This window comes from Crocodylus porosus, unplaced genomic scaffold, assembly GCF_001723895.1.
Source record: "Crocodylus porosus isolate Cpor-Errol unplaced genomic scaffold, CroPor_comp1, whole genome shotgun sequence".
NCBI lineage: Eukaryota > Metazoa > Chordata > Crocodylia > Crocodylidae > Crocodylus > Crocodylus porosus.
Window position 1 is genome coordinate 55,776,055 of NW_017728886.1, and position 22,845 is coordinate 55,798,899.

Sequence of the window (22,845 nt, forward strand, 5' to 3'; positions counted from 1 at the left end):
GTCAAGACCCAGGAATTCTTACCAGTTTTACACATGATGGGCATTTGCTATATCTGCCACCTACCACCTTCAGTCCCTGCAACACACCTGAATTACACATAGAAGCAAACTGTACGAGCTACAGCAAATAAGAAAACTAGTCTTTCTGAACAGAAAGAATGTACCCTAATGTTTTTGCCATTTGGTTCATGGTTTCTATACAAATGTTGTATGTTGCAGAAATGCTCAAAAGAAAGCCCAGATCTACGGTTCCTGTTATGCATTCAGCCAGGCTTTTCTGTATTTCACCTATGCTGCAGGCTTTCGATTTGGGGCATATTTAATTACAGCTGGAAGAATGACCCCTGAGGGCGTTTTCGTGTGAGTACTGCAAATTAATAAACATTAAGCATGTGCAGATTTACACTTCCCCTTAGTTCCCCAAGGATTTCCTCATCTCACAACCTTGTCACAGAGATAAATTATCATCAGATTAAAAGGAAGTAGGGTTTACTTTATGTATTTATTCTGTGAGTACAACTAGAGACCTTATTGCAGCACTATAGCATTGCTCGCTGTATAATGGCCTAGAGCTTTGGAAAAAAACTGTGTTAATTTTAGTATATTTGGCAACAGAGAGTTGGTCTCAAGTTCCCCCTCCCCCCCACCCCGTGTATTTACTTGCATGAACAAGCAGGAGCCCTGAGTCACATTAAAATCAATAAAGGTCTGCACAAAAATCATGATTGTATTGGAGAGTGAGACCCTTGGAAGTTAAGACTGCCTATGTCACTCAGTGAATTAGTAGAGTTTTGATGATGGAAAGGAGGTCTGTTCTCTCTGAGGTTCTGTTCTTGGCCAAAAATTCTGAAGCTGTAGGATATAAAAAAACACATTATGGGCAGAGATGCCAACTGTCAGTAAAAAAAATCAGCTAAAATGGTTCTCAGTGAAGTTCATTAAAAAAACAACAACTTTAGCTCTCAGTAAAAACACTAAGCAGGTGCAGAGTGATTGAGGCTTTGATAGACAGGACAGAGAAGTGCCACCTGGTGTCTGAGTGGAAGTGCAGCACTCTGCTCTCTCAGCCATGTGCTGCTGTGTCCCAGGCTGCCTGTAATGCTGCTGGGCCACAGGTAGGCTTCTTTGGGGTTCTGGGACAGGATAGGATGGAACAGGAGGGAAGCGGGGCCAACAGGAGTAACATTTTTAACTTCTTTATGATTGATGTTAAACCCCTAAATTTGAACCCAACCCTTCTAACTGGGGCCTGGCAGCAGGACAGGGCTGGGAGAGCAATTCCACTTACATTATGTACAATATATATCAGTAAAAACATGTGTCAGTAATAAAGTTTGGCTACCAGTAAAAAGCTTGCAGATTGTCAGTAAAAAAAAAAAAAAAGATCTTGGGTTGGCAACCCTGACTAGGGGACAAATCCTGCTGCGCTATAGAGGGTGAATTCAATATGACTGCATAAGCAAGGGAAGGGGGAGAGCAGGATATGAGGTTGCATTCTTGTGGCACAGGGCTCATTTGTTAGTAAATTCATGTACACAAGGACATCTGTGGGGCAGAGCAGCTATGAGGCAGGGAGAAACTGCTACCAGGATCAGTTTGTCCCTCCCATCAATGGAGGTATCACAGAAACTCCTGCAACACAGTGGCAGAAGGGAATTTCTCCATTCATGCGTAGCTGGTACAGCCTAGTATTCAGGCTGTGCATAGTACACATGATGCAACAAACAAATCATGTGCTTAAGGATTTTGAATTGGGGTCTAGATTTATTAAAGCTGTTTAAAAAAGGTTTCTCAGTTCGCATCAGCATTTATTTCACCTGCCTTACACATTCACTGCTAGCTAACAGTTCTACTTTTGCCCCTTCATTTTTTGTGGTGTTGGATAATAAAATGTAGAAATGTTTTACTGGCCCACAAAAAACTTGGGCACATTCTTCTTTTGGAGCCAAAGCCTTTCAGCTGATGACACATTTTTGGAGACTGCTTAAATCTGGTGTCATACTGTTGGCAACAGTTTTTATTTACTCTCACTATGCCTAATCATATATGCTAATAATACATGGGGAGTTATTGGCAATCTAGGTGAGAGAGATCTGCTTGGCAGATGCTCAAGAATTGAAAATAGTCACTTGAGAGAAGGAAGGCAGACAGAAGTTCCCTATAGTTAAGACAGTTAAGTATTAAGCATGAAGGTTCAAGTCAAAGGTGTGGTTTTAGAGATATCTTTCAATTCGGCTACTCAAGAAATCAAGTTATGTTGGTGGACAGAGCACAATATGTAGGCACCAGGAAAGTGAGAGCATAGTGAGCAAAGATCCACTGCTGAACATGAGACCATTAAAATTAAGGCATACTGAGCTGAGGTAGATAGGCAACTGTTTGCTGAATTTTATGTTAGAAGGTTTTAAAATCAGAATGCAGCTCCAAGGTCTCTCATAAAGAACTCTCTTTTATCTTTGGAAACAATGCAGACAGGTTGAGGCATATGCTGATATTAGCCAGTCTCACTATTTAGGGCACTGAATTTACTTAAGTTTTGTCCCAACATTTTATTATAGATCCCAATATATATCCAGCTTTAAGATTTCCTTGCGCTGTGACTTGATTTTAATTAAACTAAGCCATATCACATTTTAGACAGCAAAGATATTCTGTAACATGTTTGTACATCATCAGCAAATCCTAATAAGCACTCCAATATCACATTAGCAGGTGGAGTGCTCCAATAATTAAAAGCCATCATATCTCTCCAGTAACTGCAGGACTCATTAATGACACTGACACAGTAAGTGTTTCCAGAAGATAGCTGTCTGCCACAATAGCCATGAGAATTACATGTCAAATCAGTCCCATTAACAGGAGGCTCAGCAGGTGATAGAGAAATCTATGAGAGGCATGTCCACAAATGTGTAAGAGAAAAGTGAAGCTTCTTCCCACCATATTTTTAGTGTTTACATTGTACCATAGTATTTACATAGCATTGCCATAGTGTATACAGAAAAACACTTAATTATGATGAAGAGGAGGTTTGTGGTAAAGAAGAAGCATCCTAAAGCTGCAAACATTTAAATTCTATCAACAACAGTATTGTTTTAGGAGCTGAGTTTTTTTTTAAATCTTACAAGATATTTAAGCAATTGAGAAATGAGAGGATGCATATTAAATATAGGCTTTTGACAACTTTTTTATGCTTGCTTTCACTTGAGGCAATTAAAGATGTGACGTCATCTTGAGGAGACAGGTAAAGATCAGTCAGGGATAAGAAACAAAACACAACAGTAAATTTTTACCTTGAAAGACCCATAACTGGGCTGTCCTAAAATGTAATCTTAGGACTGATGCTGCTCTACAGAATTGTAAGTAATATTGAGAAGTGAGCAAATGACATGACATGAAGAAAAAGAGCAACTCCAGTGGGACTTGACTTCAGAAAGAGTTAACTTCAGAGAACATCTATCTTTATGTGCGTTCTTTGATGTTTTTGTGCTTTCCTCTGAGGGCCTTGGGTCTGGTCACTTCTGGAGACACAATACTGGACTAGATCAAGCACTGATTTGATCTAGTATAAGTGATAACATCTTATTAAATCTCACAATCACTGAAAATCTTCCTTGCATGCTTTAAAGAAAAGCTGCTGTACAATAAGTCTCACCTCCTACAAGCTGATTTTTTTAAGAGTTTTAAATAATCTGACCAAAGGAATTGCTTAGCTGAGAGCAGCATTGTCAGATGATGTTACATGGAGAAGGAAATACATGCAATACAAGGAAACATATGTAGTATGAGGTGAATTTTTAAGTAAGGTACAACTCCTCATCAACAACCTGCTCCAAGAAATAGACATATTCGCTTGTTCCAATCTGCATAACATGTAATAAATTAGGTCTACCTGGATGGTACATACTGTCACAACTGTAGGAGTGGCAAGTTGTCTCTGTGTAAAAAACAAAACTCTTTAGAGTCATTGTCATCTTTTATGGGACTGACTTTTAGCAATGTCACAGTATAGTAGACAATGAGGGGGTGGAGAAAAAATAATAGAAGCAAGAACAAGTACATAAATAGAAGAGCCTGCCAATAGGTGATCAATGATGGTTTTTTTCAATATTGGATGAGATGCACTTTGGGGAAGCTGGTAGAAACCCAGATACATTTTTTGGCAGCTAAAATCTTTCCACTGAAGGCTAGCATCAACACAAAATACTTATAACTCCAATTCAACAGGGGTTCACAACTAGCACAACCCCCGTGCTCACTGGCAATTTGAAAGTGACCTAAAATGGAGCCTAAAAGCTGGAAACCTGCTCAAGCTGAAAATTGTCTATTGTCCCAATGTGCCGTATGGGGAATTATATGTATTCAATCTGCATAAACTGGAAACTAATGTAGAAATAGAAAGGTAACTTGGACCCATTTGTAGAATTACCTTGTATATCAAGGAAAGCAATTACACATGTACACAGTCTGAGCAGGGAGAACAAGGGCTGGGCTGGGATGCTGAGAGAAAAACAGAAGTCATGGAGCAATTGGGACACAACAGAGACCACAAGCAGACAGAACAAGGAGAAGGAAAGTGGAAGCTGTCCCTATAAAACGGAAAACTGTTTAAGATAGAACTTTTCTCTACTCCCAATCATTTTAGATAGGTTTCACTGTAGGTAAGTAGACTCAATATTCTGCATCTCTTTGACAGCATTTGCACAGCAGTGTACATAGGGAACCAAGCTGGACTGCCTTCACCCAATTCCTGTGGGAGGACAGCAGGGCACAACACCTCTCTGCTTTCATCATACTATTCAGATACATTTGTTGCCAACTTCCATCATGCTAAAGTGTAATAGTAAAATAAATCTAGCTACCCCTCTGAGAGAGGACTTTGGAGTTCTTAACATTGTTTTTATAGTCTGTTTTTAAAATAAAGTCTGCTCTACTGAACTTTCTGTTAAAATAATGTTCATGGGCATTTAAAAAAAATATTTTAACTACCAGGAGATCTGATTTTAACATTTTTGCTGAAATATGCTGCTTGGTCAAATTATATCAGTTTTCATTAAACTTTCGTCTGGAAGGTTAGGGGTCTAAGAGAAAACTTGATGCTTTAGCTATGTAGTTAGGACACTAGCCAGGGGAAATGTGAGAATCAGGCTGAATTGCACACATATCATAAAAATGTAGGGTTGGAAGGGACCTCCAGAGGTCATCTACTCCACCTCTACAGCTAGGGACAGGCATTCAAAAAGCCATAGCGTGAATTGATTCAATCTTTGCAGGTTAGACTAACCTGCCTAGATTGAACCAATTTGCAAGTGAATAGACATTTCACTTTTAACTCAGAAAATGCAGGCACATGCCTGCATTGGCTCAGGCCAGAAGCCGGGGGGGCACTAGCGCATCCATCAGCTGCAGTAGCCTCAAGTAAACTGGCCAGCGCAGAGATTTAATGCCTCCTTCCCTGTCCCACTGGCACAGACCTGTGCTAGAGTCTGCCTAGTGCTCCCCTTTATTGCTGCAGTAGCGGGGTGGGGGCGTGGCCAGACACTGGCCAGCATGGCCCCCTGAGGCAAAGGGGAGAGGGAGGGGTTTTTTTGCCCTCTCTGCCCCCAAGAAACTGAAGTCAAGGTCTGCCAGGCCTGACTGTCACCTCCGCCAATTGCTCCCTGAGTGGGGCTAGCAGCAGAATTAGCTCCTTCACTGCCCCTTCCACCAGGCACTGGAGGGAGGAGAGAAGTAACCCCTCTCCCTGTCTCCTTTTGCCTAAGAGGACCATGCCGGTCGGCCTGTGGCCATGCCTCTATTAGAGGTTTAAACCACTGGAGTGGCAAGAGGAAAGTGACCCTCACAGGGCAGAAGCCCCAGTCATGGTTTTCCGGGAGCACAAGCCTCTTCCGGGTCGGGGTGCAGCACTGCAGGCAGGAGCAAGGTGGGCAGAGCTGCTGCGGACTGCACAGGGAGGGTGATGGCAGTGCTAAGGAGGGCTTGGGGGGCTATGGCCACCCCTCCAAGCCCAGGTTCCACTGCTCGCCCCATGCAGTCTGCGGCAGCTCAGCCCACCCTGCTCCTGCCTGCAGCACAGTTCCCCTGCCAGGAAGAGACTTGCACTCCTGGGAAGCCATGACAGGGGCTGCTGCCCCATGAGGGCTGCTCCTCCCTCACCACTTCAGCAGCGGGGGAAGGGGTGTGGCCAGAGGTGGGCTGACATAGGACCCTTAGACAAAGGAGGCAGGAAGGGGAGGTTATGACTCCTCTCCCTCCAGCATCTGGCATAGGGTGGCCATTCGTCCAGTTTTATAGAGGACAGTCTGGTTTTCTGGTCCTCTGTCCTCTATGGGATGCCTTTATGGCCTCTATTTTTCAGCACTCGGCAGCCTCCTCCCTCCCCCTCCACTGTCAACACTGCCGTGGCTGCCTGTGGGAGCTCCCCACTCACCACCGCCACTGCCGCCTGCGGGAGCTTGTCATGCCTGCCCCCACCCCCCACCTCAAGAGGCTGGGGGGACACTGTTCTCTATTCTTGAGGTACCTCAATGGCCACCCTAGTCTGGCAGAGGGGGCAGGGAAAGAGCTTATTCTGCCTCTTGCCCCATGCAGGGAATGATTGGCAGAGGTGGCAGTCAGGGCTAACAGACCCCTGCTGTTTTCCCACAAGAGTAAAGGCGGGGAGTAAACCCCCTCCCCACCCCCTTTGCCTCAGGGAGCCATGCTGGTCAGCATCTGACCGTGCTCCCGCCCCTGCTGCTGCCAGGGGAGAGCACCAGGCAGACCCTGGCTTGGGTCCATGCCAGTGGGACATGGAGTGGGGGATTAAACCTCCTCCTTGGCCTGCTCACTTGAAGTTACTGCCAGGGCTGGTCCCATCCCTGCAACTGGGGCAACAAGTGGAGAAATGCCTGGCAGGGGCTTCTGCACCCCTGTCATACCCAAATGGGGGCCGTGATGGTGGGACAGGAGAAGGAGGGGGAATTAAACCTTGTCCCTGCCCCCTTCACCTTAACGGGGTGGGCATCTGCCCATGCCCCCACCCCTGCTCTAGCTAAGAAGCAGAGGGGTGAGGCCTGCCCTGCTCCACAAAAGCAGAGAGCACAGCCCAGCCCAGGGCTGCAGAACATGCCGGGATGCTGGGGGACTCTGGTTTAACTTAAACCAGGAAGGGGTCTGGGACAGAAGGTTCATAAACTGGGTTGAGTTCAATCACTTAAGTTCAATGCTACTTTCAACCAGGTTTATATCAAACTGGTTTTGGCCATTTTTAAATGGATTTACGTGCACTGAATTTATGTTCCATTACAGGTTTAAACCAGTTTTTGATCACTTGAACAGATTTGTGTGTAACTTCTGTCTTTAGCCTAGAGGTCATCTGAGGCAGGATCATCCCTATCCAGATATCCTATATAAATCCATTGTTTAACCTATTCGCAAAACTACAGTCACTTTGACGCATCCATAAGACATAACACCCTAATCTGCCACAGGTAAAACAGAGGGACCTAGCTGGAGTGATCTGGGATGAAGAACTCTGCTCTGAATCAGGAATTCATTTTCCAAGCCCATGTCCTAGCCACCCCTCTATAGAGAGACTAGCACAGACACTTATAAGAAAGATTTAGATTTCAGATCCGGATAGTGGGGGGAAAAAACACATTTGGAAACAAGAATTAAAGTGTAAAAAAAGGAATTGTCATCCTCCAGAAAGATCTAGAAGCCAGTTCCTCAAAGGCTGTGGTTGGTTCATTCAGCATGTCCTCTTCCTTACTTTTATTTACTAATTTTACATTAATACAGGAAAAGTTATGTGTTAAACACTTGTACACTGACAGGTGGCAGACTTCACAGATAAGCTGCTTTGAAAGAGATAAAGTATTGGTACACAGTCAAAAACCATGCTCGAGAGATCAAGTACTGGTGAACTGCTCTGTTTGTCTCTGTGCCCGTCTTTGTACTGCATGCACTCCCCCATACCTACATGTAACCTGACCTAGATTGTGCGTGATAATCCTTATGAAGCAAGACTGTGTTTGCCTCCTTTATGTAAGAGTTGTATTATGCAGGTTTGTTCTTTAACTTACAGGAAAATCAAAGTGCCACATCATGAAAATCACAGCTAACAAAGGTTTTTGTTAGGGTTAAACATAATCTTTGCTATCAGATTAAGATTTTAATGGCTCTGAGTGAACATAAGAAAAATGCAAGAGGAATAGTCCACACATTTTAAACAGTAGGAGGCCTGAGTTTTTTTTATATGCAACTTGAGAAAGTTCAGCAAGTCTTGATTTTCAGATAGTACATACTTAGCTGCTATACTTAGTTTCCAAGTAATGATTTCTATTATAAACTGAGCATTATGACCAAATTATAACTAATAAAATCGAAGGCTCAAGGTCCTTCTTCATATATCTATTACATAATACTTTTCAGTTAAAGAAAGTGTGTTAAGATGCTATTAAATGACTGATCATTATTTATTCTGTAGAACATAAGGTACAGCAATCAACTTTAAAACAAGTGCTTAAACCTGATCATATATATATATATATATATAAATTCTTTAAGAATTGCTACATGTAAGTTAGAATCTTTTCAGTTCTGTTATGTTGTTTACTTTTACAGATTGAAATGTCCTCTTGCAAATGCTATCAGCAGAGTCAATTCTGTATATGTGGATGCATAAAATAATATTTTTACTGACTAGATACTTTGTACTCCTGCTTTACCTGTGGCAGATCAGGTGTTGTGTTTTATATTGAGTCTGGGTTGACTGTGTAGTTTTGCTAAGAGGTTGGACAATGGATTTGTATAGGATGGTTTGGATAGAGATGATCCTGCCTCTGGGAGGGGGTTGGACTAGATGACCTCTAGAAGTGCCTTTCAACCTTATTTCTGTATGATTTTTATAAGAAGTCAGAAATATTATCCATAATTCTTCAGCTTGATAGTGTTCAAAAGTATACTAGATGCTTCAGAACAAGATGCTAAATACTGCTAAATTATCAAGTCCTGTCTCTATCTCAAGCATAATAGAACTCCTTCCACTAACTGATTTTGCTTCAACTTCAAATTAATTATGATTTTGTTTTTATCCTATTACTTGAGTTGGAAGGCTGTTGCAGAATCTTACTGCTCAGATAGAAACGTTCTTTAAATTTCCAGTTTAAATGTATCCATTTATACCCTTTGTTCTTGTGCCAGCTGCTGCACAATCATATTGGTAATACCTCCAGCCTAATAGATTTATTAAAATGGTTACTATCTAATGTATGCTGTCCTGTGCCGGTTCTATCATAATTCTGGGACAGAGCCAATTCAGCCTTGAGTACATTCAGTTCTTTGAGTTTTGTTTCTGCATCAAGCGTGAACATTTTCATTTCTATACTCTCATTCCAGCTTTCACTCCTCCCAGTGTTCAACATCACTGTCTTTATTGAAAACCTAGGTCAAGTTTTCGAGCCATTTCTAAATTATCTTTGATCACCCTATCCTCCTTGGGCAGCAGCCTAACTTCTTCCATGTAATCTCTCAATATGGCTGAAGAACCTCTCACTATTTCTCAGGCCAGAAGTCAGGTGGCACTCAAGCACAGCTCTCTGGCATGGAGCCAGCATGGGCTCTGTGTTCGCTTCCTCCTGCCGCCCCCAAGGTCTCTGGGATTTGCAGTCCAGATTCACAACAGCTAGACTCTGCAGGGTTGCTTATCACTTCCTCTTCCTGCTTCTAGGTGCCTCTGGGATTTGTAGTCCACAGTCACAGCCAGCAGTAAGTTTTTTAGCGACAGGGCAGTTCTGTATTTGGGGGAAGAGAAGTTTAACCACCCCTCCCTGGCCCCAGGCCCCAGCTGGGGTTTCCCTGGGATGGCAATCCCTGCCTTTCCCCCCACAACCCTTCTGTGCTGGAGCAGACCACACAGCACAGCCCAGGGCTGGAAAGCATACTGAGATGCTGGAGGGCTGATTTAACTTGAACCAGGAAGGGATCTGAGACAGAAGTTTCATAAACTGGTTTGACCAAAATCAGTTAAGTCTGATACCACATTCAGCCAAGTTTATCTTAAACCAGTTTCAGCCATTTTGAAACTGGTTAATGCGCATTGAACTTCTGTTCTATTAGAGATTTAAACCAGTTTCTGATTACTTAAACCAGTTTAAGTGCAACTTCTGTGCATAGTGTTAGTGCCTCATTTAGGGATTATTCAACACAGTCAAAGCCAGTGTTTTGGGCTGGTATGTACAGGTCATCTGCATAGATTAAACATTTTCTTTCCAAATCAATTGGTTGGTCATTCGTATAGATGTTATATAGCAGTGGTGCAAGTATGCTTCCTTGCACCACTGGTTCAGCTCCATCTGTTGCTTCCATCAGTTGCCTTATGGTGCTGTCGCCTTCATCTGCTTTTCTTCCCATCCAGTTTGACAAATAAAAAAGTATGTTTTTGAGCAGGGTTCATTATCAGCTCTGTAAGGTGTAGATCTTTTGTCATTTCTAGAGTCTTTTAGAGGAGTCATTGGTAGGTAATCATATCATAGGTAGTTGTTGGGTCAACAAACACAACTCGTGATTTGGCCTTCTTCAAAACCATCCTCAATATGTTGACTTGGATTAAGCAGTTGGTTTATTGTTGATTTTCCAGGGTGAAAGCTGTCCTGTTCAGGGATTAGGTGTTTATCCACATATGGGGCAAGTCACTTCAGTATCAGTTGTTTATAGAATTTGTACATGTGGCATAACAGAGATAGGTCTGAAGCTCTTTCAAACAGATGAATCTTTCCCTAGCTTTAGAAGTGCCACTACCAGATCATGTTGCCATATCTTTGAAATGTTTTGACTGACTGTGCATGAGCTGTATAGGCAGAGGAGCAATTCTCAAGTCTGGGGTCCAAATTGCTTGATTTGTTTGATAAGTATGTTGTCAAGGTCAGCTGCTTTCCCAGTCTTCAGTGTGTTACTACCAGTATTCAGTTCCATCATTAAAAGGCATTTAAACCCAGGTCTTTGGAGTACTTGTACCTTTCTAGTCAGAGGGTTTTTGTGTTTGTTTGTTTGCTTTTGGTTTGGGGGCCTTTTCCATTGAGAAGCATCTGGTGAGCAGTTTGGTTAGTAGTCACATTATGATGTTGATCTACCTTTCATGGCTTGTTGCTTAGTTTATATGTTGTCAGCCAGGCCTTTTTACTATTATGCATCTTATCAGTTGACTCAGTCAGGGTCTCCTAGGATTTTCTGCATTCTTTTTTGATGACCAGGGATCCGGGTTTTCAGTTTCCCATAGAAAAATGGAGAAAATGACAGATTTCCCATTTTGATCAGAGAAAATATGAATTTTCCCTTTAAAAGAGAGATCCATGGATTTCCCCATTTTGCAAAGAGCTCTGCAGGTGGGCAGAGTTCCAGCCTACAAGAGCTGTTTACCAAAGGGGCAGGAAACCCCCAACCCTGCCCAGAGGGGAAGGGAGAGGGAGAAGGGTGGGGCCCAACATTCACACTTACCAGAGGATGCTTCAGGCTCCCTCTTCTTGCTGGAGGTAAGTGGGGCTTGGGGTTTGCAGGGCTGAGCTGGGGGGGAGAGGGGGAATCTGGCTAGGGGCAGAGGGAGCAGGGAGATTTGCAGCCAGCTGGACACTCAGGCCAGGAGGGGGTTTGCAGCCTTCCTGCTCCCAGCTGGAGTTCTCAGCCAGCTGCAAGCCCCCACTGCTCCCAGCCGGTTGCAAGTCTCCCCAATCCCAGCTTGGGCATTCCCTGGCTGGGTACTCTAGCCAGGAGGTGGGGTATGCAGCTAGCCGGGAACAGTGAGGGTTTGCAGGCGGTTGAGCACTCTGGCCGGGAGCGGGCACATTGCAAACCCCCTCCCAGCTGGAGTGCCTGACTGGCTGCAAACCTCCCCATTCCTTCAGCCCCCAACCAGCTTGGGCACTGCAGCCAGGCATGGGGGAGGTTTGCAGTCTTCCCACTCCCTCAGCCCCGAGCTAGCTTGGGCATTCCAGCCAGAAGAGGGGGTGCAGCCTGCCTGCTCCCAGGTGGAGTGCTCAGCTGGGTGCAAACCCACGCTGCTCCCAGCCAGCTGCAAACCCCCTGTCCCTCTCCTGGCCAAAGTGCCTGGCTGGGGAGTGCCCAAGCTCACTGGGGACTGAGGGAGTGGGGAGGTGTGCAGCTGGCCAGGCACTCCAGCCAAGTGGAGTTGGGGGGGTGGCGGTTGCAGCCTCTCCCACTCCCTCAGCTCCCAGCCAGCTTGGGAACTCTCTGGCCAGGAGGGGGAGTTTGCAGCCAGCCAGGCACTTCAGCCAGCAGAAGGGAGATTGCAAACCCTGCCTCCCCACCCCCGCTCCCCTGGCCAGAGTGCCTGGCCAGATACAAACCCTGGGTCACAAACACTGTGCTTCCTGCCCTGCTGCCATTCCCCAGGCATTCTGGAGTGCAGTGTTTGTGACTGGTGCAGCAGGACACAGTGGCGCCTCACATGAAAGCTGCCTGCCACTGCAAGCTCTGTGCTGCCCTGGCCACACTTCCTCTCTGTGCACGGGGGTAGTGCACACCTGCCCTGCCCCCCCCCACACACAGATCTGGGGGGATGTAAGTCCCCCCTGACCCCGGGAGTGCATGCTAGCACTGGAAGACGGCCCTGCCCAAGCCTGCAGGAGGCAGCAGTGTGGGGGGATCTGGCTCATGCTCCTGCTGTAGCAACCACTGCCTTCCACTGAGGGCAGGGGGATGCAGACCTGGATCCCTGGCCCTGTAGCCCTGGCAGCCGTGGGATCCCTCCAGCAGGGCTTCAAGGGGCACAAGCAGGGCTGGGGGGTGGGAGTGATGGACACCAGCAGGGCTGTGGGGGGGGGCTCTGAGAGACATTTAATTTTAACCATGGATTTGGGGATTTTTATCAGAGAATTTGCAATTTTTTATCATAGAAAACAAGTATCCCTGGTGACGACTAACATGGGGTCCTCACCTGTAGTGATATTGCAGAAAAAAGGTCTAGATCATACTGTTACCTGTAGTCTTTGTATAGGCCAGTAGTTTGCAGAGTGAAGCCTGGGATGTAATTCATGTGACAGCACCAAGGGATGTTCTTCCTTGAAGATTTCTGTACAGCTTTAATGAATTGGACATAGGTCTCAAGCAATGCTTTGATGGATTTGACTGTGGCATCAACGTATTCTGAAAACCCTTTTCAGTGTGCCTTATTAAGGTTGAAACATTGGCAAAATAGCATTGTTATAGGTGTTGCTGCAGCTTTGAATCTAAATGCTAATTGGTTGATGTTGAGAATGTGGGATAGAGTCTAATATCATTTTATGATTTAGCCCGTGATGGTGAATATAAAGTCTGGGTTGTATCATTTTTTCCACTGACCACTGTTGAATGATTTAGGTAGTTTTGGATCATGAATTGAACTCAACTGGTATGCATCTGACTAGCCTTCTATTGCTTTAGCGTCTTCATTGGTCTCATTGTAGCCCCATTGCTTGCTGTAGCTGTTAGTTGCCAATGATCACCCATGGTTTATTCTCAGTGATCCTTGGTGTATCTGTAAAGGCAAAAGTTGTGTTAGGTAGTTTGTAGATTGAAGTGATTGCAATTCCACTGGATTCAACAGCCAGGATTTCAATGTTGTTTTCTTCAGTCTTTGCTGTAGAAATTATGACTGTCCCAGTTTTAACAAATATGGCACTTCCAAATTGCTTGTGTGGTCTTTCAGTCACCATAGTCATTCCAGGTATTGAAGGACAATTATTATGAGGCCCTCAGGACGTCTCCTGTAAGCACAAGACATCACACTGGACTTTCTTACATATATTTACAATCACTTTTTTTCACTGCTGAAGACCCTTCAAGGTTTGTGGACAGTACTTTCAATACTGGCCCTAGGGAGGGCTTGTGTCTATTTTAGTCACAAGGCATTATGATTGTTATAGCTGGTCAATTTGTAGAGTCAAAATTGTGGTTTGGAGCATTAGCTGAATTTTCAGGTATTATCAGGTGTTACCTGACAGGGGTCACAACAGGAGCATTTCTACCATGTCCCCCCAACCTCCTCCCTCCCCATTCCTGGCAGGACTGAAGCAGCAGGGCAAAAACCCCTGCCTGCTTCTCATACAAGAGACTCCTGGTACAAGAAACAGACAGGGGGCTCTCAGTATTGCTCCCTCTTCCCAGGTTCAAGTGCCTGGGAGTCAAATGGACTGAGCAACACCCCTGCCTGCTCCGCACACCTCAGATTCCAGTTTGAGGAGCTGGTGGGGACTTTGCCCCACTATCCCAGGGAGAGCCTCCCTAATCCCACTTCCCTGCTGGCTTCCCCTTGCCCCAAACCCCAGCCAGTGCAGCCCTGAGCTGGGCTCAGAGTGGCATTCCCCAGCCAGTTTTGCTGCTGGCCAGCTTCTGGTTGCTGTCCACACCACGCAACAAGAAGGGGAGTGGGGAGAGGAGGGAGAGGCAAGGGGAAGCAAGCAGGGGACAGCACCATTCCTGCACTTGGTTCCTGGTTTACAGGAGCTAAGAAGAAGGGGCAGCAAGGCAAAGCTGCCACCTGCTTCTCATGCCAAGCACTCAGAAAGGGGGCTGCACTGCACTCTGCTGCTTGGCTCCTGGTACCAAGCAGCCAAGTGAAGGGAGTGGTGCTGCAAAGCTTCTGTCTGCTTCTGATACTGGGAACTGGTGCAAGAAGCATCAGGAGAGCAGCTGGTAGCTGATCCTTCCCTCCCTTCATGATCTATGGGACAAGTGAGAGCAGCTGCCCCCTGTGCCTTCTCTAAACCAGTGACCCTGGTCTCAAGAAGTCACTGGAACCTTTCCTTTGGCTCCTGATCCCAAGAGAAGTTAAGCCAGGGGAAAGTGTGTAGACATTTAATCTCACAGGAGAAACTCTCTCAGGAGTGATTTAACCCTGGCTTCTCCTGGAAAAAGAGCTTGAATGTCTGCATACTTGTGGTGTTTACCAGGAAAACAGTGATTCTCCTAGCAAAAACTGAACATTTGTACATAGCCTCTGATAAATCCTTGTTATACTTGAAGAATATACAACACATGTTTTACATTAATGTTGGTTATTAGATGTCTTGGATTGATTTAATTTACTTGTTAAACATCTGCCACAGGTCATATCCTTTCAAAGAGAATCAGCACTCGCATTTCCATTAGTACATCTAACTAAAGTTGTGTTTGAAATATGTTCCTTCTTATAGGGTTTTTACCGCAATTGCATATGGTGCAGTGGCAGTAGGTGAGACATTGACCTTTGTACCTGACTATGCCAAAGCCAAATCTGGGGCTGCACACCTGTTTGCTCTGTTCGAAAGGACTCCAGCCATTGATAGCTACAGTGAAGAAGGAGATAAACCAGTGAGTGGAACTTCAATTTTAAATAAAAACCCACACCTCCTTGTTGCAAGAATTTACCTCACCTTATTGATACCTTTGCTTAAAATAAAGAAAGTGGAAGCATGGGCATTTAAGCCTATGGCCAGTTGACAGGCCTCTTACCTTGCATTGTCTCAGTGCTATTGTTATGATTAATTATTTGTATTGCAGCACAGCTCAAAATGTGCTGTAATCTAATAATGGTGCCTGGCCAAGTAGCCTGCTAGTGACTGATTAGACCTCTTCCAAACTGAATACTTAGCAAGTAAATAAAGCTTTGTGTTCCCTTACTATCACTGGGTGCATCTACACGTGCAATTATGGTGCCTGAATAACTGCAAAGCTTATTGCGCTACAGTTAATTGCTCCCGGGCACGCTCTTTGAATGTGTGCCCAGGATCAATTAACTCTGCAGCAGTAAGCTCCTCAGTTTATTCAGGTGCAGCATGTGGAGCCCAGGCAGAGCAGCCCCAGCTGGCAAAGAGCCCTGAGAGTCAGCCTGCCAGCCTGGGGCTGCTCCCCCCAGCTCAGTGTGCTGCAAAAGGGCTGGCTGGGGCATAAGGGAGCTTCAGTGTGGGGCTAGCCAGCAGACAGCCCTCACACTGAAGCATGCTTGTGCCCCAGTCAGCCAGGCAGGGGCTTCTGCAGGGTTTTTCACTCTGCAGCAGGGTAGTACTTGTATTTACTAGTACTATCCTGCTGTGGAGTAAATCAGTTTATTCCAGCCCACTGGGGGCACACATGTAGACTAGACACCAAGACTTTTACTGCACAGCTAATTAGTGCAGTAAATGTCTTTTGTAGATGTGCACACTGTTGTTTTCCTCACCTCCCTTTCTTTATGTTCTCCTCCCATCCATCCTGCAGCATCTCCTATTTAAGCTAGGACACTGCACCTTGTTTCATATTTATGCTGCTGCTTCCTACCTCCAGCATGCACAGAACAAGTTGTCGTATTTTAAGTCCATAGGGGAAAGGAATATCTAGTGATTATGCCATACCCAACAAAAAAATACTTGATCCTAATGGTGGCTTCCTGGTTGCTGCTGTAATACAAATGAGCTGCACTCATTCACACAATACATTTACAATCTGTAAAGACAAAAATCAGAAAAAGGCAACATGGTCAAAGTGGGGTTTTCACTGTACATTCAGACCCCTTTCTCACCCTTTGGTTTTGTTAGTAATCACAGGGCAGGTGCCACAGAGCTAAATAAAACTTTTGAGTAGAGATGGATAGAATAACAGTGGGTTGGAAGGGCCCTCAGGAGATCATCTAGTCCAACCCCCTGCTCAAAGCAGAACCAGCCTCAACTAGATCATCCCACGCAGTGCTTCATTCTAAAAAACTCCAGGGATAGAGGTTCCACAACCTCTCTGAGTAACCTGTTCCAGTCTTTTTTGACCCTCCTAGTGAGAAAATTCTTCCCAATATCTAACCCAAACTTCCCTTGCTGCAACTTGAGACCATTCCTTCTTGTCATCTGCCACCACAAGGAACAGTCTCACTCCATCCTCTTTTGAACCCCTTTCAGATAGTTGAAGGCTGGTATTAAATCCCCTCTCAGTCTTCTCTTCTCATAAGACATGTGCCCCAGTCCCTGCACCACTTTTGTTGCCCTCCACTCTCCAATTTGTCCGCATCCTTTCTGTAGTGTGGGCCCAAAATAGAACACAGTACTCCAGATGTGGCCTCACCAGTGCTGAATAGAGGGGAATAATCACTTCCCTTGACCTGCTGGCAACACACTTACCAATGCAGCCCAGTATGCTGTTAGCCTTCTTTGCAGCAAGGGCATACTGCTGGCTTATATTCAGCTTACTGTCCGCTGTAACCCCCAGGTCTTTTTCTGCAGAGCTGCTGCCCAGCCAGTTAGCTTCCAGCCTGTTCTGGTACATGGGTTTGTTTCATCTTAAGCGCAAAACTTTGCACTCATCCTTGTTGAACCTCATGAGATTCCTTTTGGCCCAATCCTCCAATTTGTCTAGGTCACTCTGAACCATAGCCCTACCCTCCAGTGTATCTATTACTCCCTTCAGCTTGGTGTCATCTTTCAGGTCGTTGATGAAGATATTGAACAAAACCAGCTCCAGGACCAATCCTTGGGGTACTCCACTTGATATTGGCTGCCAACCAAGTATTGAGCCATTGATTACTACCCCCTGAGCCCAATTATCCAGCCAGTATTCTATCCATTTTATAGTCTATTCATCGAGCCCATACTTTCTTAGCTTGCCTGAGAGAATATTATGGGAAACTATCAAAAACCTTGGTAAAATCAAAGTGCCCTGTGACACCTTTTCTTTCACCCTGTTGCTGCTCATCTCCTCCCCAAACTGTACTGCCCAGTGCAGTAGTCTGGGAGCTGACCTTGCCTTCGAAGACAGAGGCAAACAAGGCATTGAGCACTTCAACCTTTTCTGCATCCTCTATCACAAGGTTGCCTCCCCCATTCAGTAAGGAACCCACACTTTTCCTGATCTTCCTCTTGCTACTGACATACTTGTAGAAACCCTTCTTATTACTTGTAAAAACCCTTCACATCCCTTCCTAGCTGCAACTCAAGTTGCGCTTTGGCTTTCCTGACTTTATCCCTCCATGCTCAAGCAATGCTCTTATACTCCTCCCTAGTTATTTGTCCTAATTTCCACTTCTTATTAAGCTTCCCTTTTGTGATTTAGTTTACTGAAGAGTTCCATGTTAAACCAACCTGATCTTCTGCCATACTTGCTAGTCCTTCTATGCATTGGGATAGTTTGTTCCTGCACTCTCAGTAAGGCTTCTTTAAAGCTTTATTGAGTATCACTGGGCTTTAATGTGCTTTCAGTGAAAGTACTGTCAATAATTACAGCAATGCATTTAGACCATAAAAGAGTCACAGAGACGTTTGGGGTCTTTTTTTAAATCACTAGTCTTTCAGAACTCTTAAGAAGTTAGTCTATTAACATGTTGTATTTGCCTGTTTTAAAAATGTTTAGTTCTGTACAGACATAAGACATTACTGTGCAGGGAGATGGAAATCAGCTGGTACCATTATTTTCCATACCAAGGCTGAACAACTTCTTTTCCTGGAAGTCTTAAGCATATAGTCCAAAACCTAAAATGAAAGATTGAGTGTAGTAGAATAAAATTGAAGAACAGTTAATAAGTGTTATTCGGAACCGTTAGTCACCATTACACCCACACCGGTATTTCAAGAACATTTTAGAAATCTTTTGGTGAACATAATACAGCATGGCATCTGAGTACAAGAAGGACATTTTAGAGTATGTATCTATAATATATGTTTAAATTAACTTACTATTTCAAAGACTTAGATGGATTTACTAATTCAGATGTATAATGCAAGTGATGTGACGTTACCAATCTGTTCTCACAGGACACATTCAGTGGAAGGTTAGAATTCCGTGAAGTCTCTTTTATTTATCCAACTCGCCCAGATGTTCCCATCCTGCAGGGTTTGTCTCTTACAATTGAACAGGGACAGACTGTAGCATTTGTTGGAAGCAGTGGATGTGGGAAAAGCACTTCTGTTCAGCTCCTACAGAGGTTTTATGACCCTCTGAAAGGGCAAGTGGTAAGATTAGATTTTGATAATGCCTGTGCTAGTGATTTTTATTACTGTTTTCTAACGGCATGTTCCTACTTAAGTTTTATTGCTATTTTAAAAGGCCCAGTGACAGAGCTGCTAGGATGTCAAGAGGGAGGCCTGATCTTATATTGATTCTGTATCTATAGAACATAGCTGGTCATTCAGGTTTAGTGACTTTTGGCATTTGTACATGACACAGGGGTTTAATTCTCCCTAAATTGAAGCGGTGGTTTTTATGTACACCCGTGTCCTTACCTGCCTCTCTGGCAGCAGGGAGCGGAAAATGAGCTGCCAGCAGGCCAAGTGGTCCCTGAGCTGTGGCAGGGGGGCAGGAAGCTGGTGCTTCCCTCTGTGGCAGCGGTGGCTCCCCCCCAGACAGAACCCACCCACAGGAACCCGGCTGAGGCGGTCCCATGAGGCACTGAAGCTGCGGAGGGAAGCACCAGGCCTCCGCGCAGCTCAGGCAGGCAGGCAGCCCCCAGGGAAGGAAAAGAAAAAAAATCAGGCTCACCGCTTTTTTTTTCTCCTTCAGTGTAGCCTGCCTTCCTGGACTTTTGGCGGGCTGCCTGCTGGGGCTCCCTGCAGAGCCCCTGAGCCACAAGGGCCAGGTGATTCCCTCCATGGCTGGAAGGTAGCAAACTAAAACTCCTCAGAGGTGTTATAGTTTGCGCCCCAAAGTCATTTGCTGTGCCCCAAAGTCGTTTAAGGTGTATTACACCGCCAAATTTACTATGGCGGCTAAAATTAACACTCAGTACGCTGCCGAGTTTGCAAACTCATGCAAACAGCAAAGCTATTAAAACAGTGCAAAAGGGCATTTAACCCACTTTAATGTGTTGTCTACACATACCCTATAATGCTCATTTGCCCCAGTTATAGCTGGAGCAAAGGAGCAAGCTTTAAGTTAATCTATTGCTTCTTCTGTTGGGATTTCTCACTGTTAGAATCAGTATCATGCACAACAACTCTCTTTTTTAAGAAGGTATTTCCAGCAACTGGTCCAGAAATACCAATAGTATTTTTTTTAAACTTTCTGTTTAGTCATAGCCACTGCTGTGGTTGTATATTATTGACTTTATGAAATTTCATCTTGCCAGTCTCAGAAAAATGGGTGTGATTTTTTCCTTTCCCAGATTTATTTTTTTCCCACGAAATGTTGTGCAAATAGAAATAAGAAAGCCTCTTTGGTCTAGACCCTCAGCTAGTAAATCAGTATAGTTCCACAAAGGGCAGTAGAGCTTTGTTATTTTATATGAGATGAGGGTCCAGACCATGAGATTTAATCAGTTTACTGGGGTTAATCAAGTTCTAAGGGGGAAAAAATCTACAAAATGTAAATGGGAACCTCTCAGAAGGTTACTTTAAGTATATGCTCATTTTCCAACCCTATGGAGAATGACTACAGGCCACGGTATAGGCATCAAAAAACCCCCCAAAAAAACAAAAAAACCCAAAAAACACCAGTTTCTTGATCTTAATTTGAGTAGGATTGTAAGAGAAAGAAGAATAAACCACGCAATTCTATCACAGGAACCCTGAACTCTGGCTCCAACCTTTTGGAAACACACAAATGGAACATGTTTTATTATTCTACCCCACAAATGTATAGAAGCAATTTGGGTTTGTCACATTTCTTGATTAAGCTTTCTGGCATTTAACTAAATCTCTTGCCTATAGAAGAAATCTTTGCTGGTTTGGGAGGGAGAGAGGAGGAAGGCACTGATATAATTAAACAGGTACAGATTCCTATGAAATACCTTTATTTGGTTTAAGAATGGCTTACTGAAGTTAAATTTTAACCCATCCACAATTGGTTCAAGCTAACAGCCATGGTCTGCTGTCTAACCCTGCTAAAAGATGAGGGAAAAATGCATTTTACCACAAGAAACAGCATGTTAGTTCGACCTGGCCTGCCGACAAAATGAACTGGCACTTTACTTTAAACTCTGAGTGCCCCCACATTGAACCCAGTGCATGTCCAGAAGCGGCATCACATTAGTTGGACCTGCTCACCTAACTTCTGTATAGATCGGGTGCTTCAGTGGAGCTTCTCAGTGCTTTTATCTCAAGCTGATTCAATCATTTACTAAATAAAAATTCCAAAAAAGCCCTGCTGAAGCACCTGATCTATACAGAAGTTGGGTGAGCTGGGTCCAGATAACGCAGTGCTTCTTCTGGTCATGTGCTGGGTTCAGTGTGGGGGCACTCAGAGTTTAAAGTAAAGCACCAGTTTGTTTTGTTTTTCTGATGCCTGTTAGTGGCTAGAGTGTATCATGAGAGAGGTAGTCCAGCCTTGGAGTCTGGCCCATAGAGATCAAATCATCCTTATGTTAAAACTCCCATGAGGCAGTGCAGCATCATAGGCAGATGCAGTGTCTCAAAGCTTACTTGAAAGAAAACATTTCTGATTCAAAGCCTTTCATTCAATGAAAAAGTGTTGATATTTAACTTTTCTTATGGATATAGGTTGAAAAAAGATGTTGAAATAATGTAATTTCCTGGAGGGTAGAAATTCCAGTTTTTGCTTAGCTCTCATCTGAATCAATGCTGTAAAAACCAATATGATAATCAGCATATTCACTAGAGTTAAGATATGAGAAGTTCATTGCTGCCAGATCAAGGTAATATGAGCAGGTGAAAATGACACAACAAAAACTATCAAAAAATAGCAATGAATAGTTCCTCCCTCTAGAAATCTTTCTTGGAGACAGGCAAGACCGCTTTCACTGCTTCAACAGCTTTTGTAGTTCTTGTAGTGATGATTTTTGCATTTGTGAATAAAGTCTGACTGAAAAAGAAGACAAAAGCCCAATCTTGACATTTGTTGTTGTTGGCAGCTATTTGATAGCACTGATGCGAAGCATTTGAATGTACAGTGGCTACGCTCTCAAATAGGAATAGTATCCCAAGAGCCAGTGCTTTTTGATTGCAGCATTGCTGAAAATATTGCCTATGGAGATAACAGTCGGACTGTGCCAATGGATGAGATAAGAGCAGCAGCAAAAGCAGCAAATATCCATACTTTTATAGAAGAACTCCCTGAGGTAATCAAGTGACTGAACACATTAAAGTAAAGAAAAGTTTGATGGTTTTGTTTTGTGATATTGTGACCTTCTGCAATTTACAGCATCGCAAAATCAGGAGTGTTTGATTTTATGTTCAAATGCTACTTGTTTTATTAAGTGGTGTGAATTACTCCATGAGATTTTCTCCATCAGTGGTACACCAATAGCTAAGACCTGGTGAGAACAAGAGGATTCAGTATTGTAGAATACACCTGGGGCTGTATTCTCCAAAGAAAAGGTGCAGCAAATACACTTCTGCTGTATTCCCCACTCAGCCTTGTGTTTGCCTGTGACAGTGCACCCAAGAATTGTTATTACAGAGATGATAAGCTTCTTCATTCCTTTCCTACTATGCCCATGCTCTGAATCACAATGGGCAATACAACAGTAACCAAAAATAGACTTTCTACTCTTTTTCCAATACAAAATGTACACAGAAAAAAAATAGAAATAGATTTTTAAGTACATCTCTACCTGCATGTAATTTAAACATTAACCTCTTGCTTTTAATAACTGTATACTATTGTAACAGAAATACAACACACGAGTTGGAGATAAAGGAACACAGCTCTCTGGTGGCCAGAAACAACGAATAGCCATTGCAAGGGCTCTTATCCGGCAACCAAAAATGTTATTGTTAGATGAGGCCACTTCAGCACTTGACAATGAAAGTGAAAAGGTAACAATCTATATGTAATAAAAATGTATAGGAATATATGTCAGCTCTTTAGAAATTAATATGAACAATAAGAAAGGGGCAAAGGTCTCCCAATTTATGCTCATGCAGTCTTTAGTCTGAAATGTGACATGGGCTGCTTCATCCTGTATCAGAGACCTAAGTAAGC

The 22,845-nt window shown here is 44.0% G+C and overlaps 1 protein-coding gene across 1 annotated transcript in view; it reads left to right on the top strand.

Annotated features, from left to right (window-relative positions):
- Nucleotides 1-22,845, top strand: part of LOC109309643 (ATP-binding cassette sub-family B member 5-like) — a 91,167-nt gene that overhangs the window by 62,645 nt on the left and 5,677 nt on the right. Inside the window, exons 23-27 of the mRNA XM_019534436.1 lie at nt 220-360; nt 15,168-15,324; nt 18,723-18,920; nt 21,773-21,979; nt 22,533-22,679. Coding sequence (XP_019389981.1) covers nt 220-360; nt 15,168-15,324; nt 18,723-18,920; nt 21,773-21,979; nt 22,533-22,679 — 850 coding nt within the window. The remainder of the gene's footprint in view (nt 1-219; nt 361-15,167; nt 15,325-18,722; nt 18,921-21,772; nt 21,980-22,532; nt 22,680-22,845) is intronic.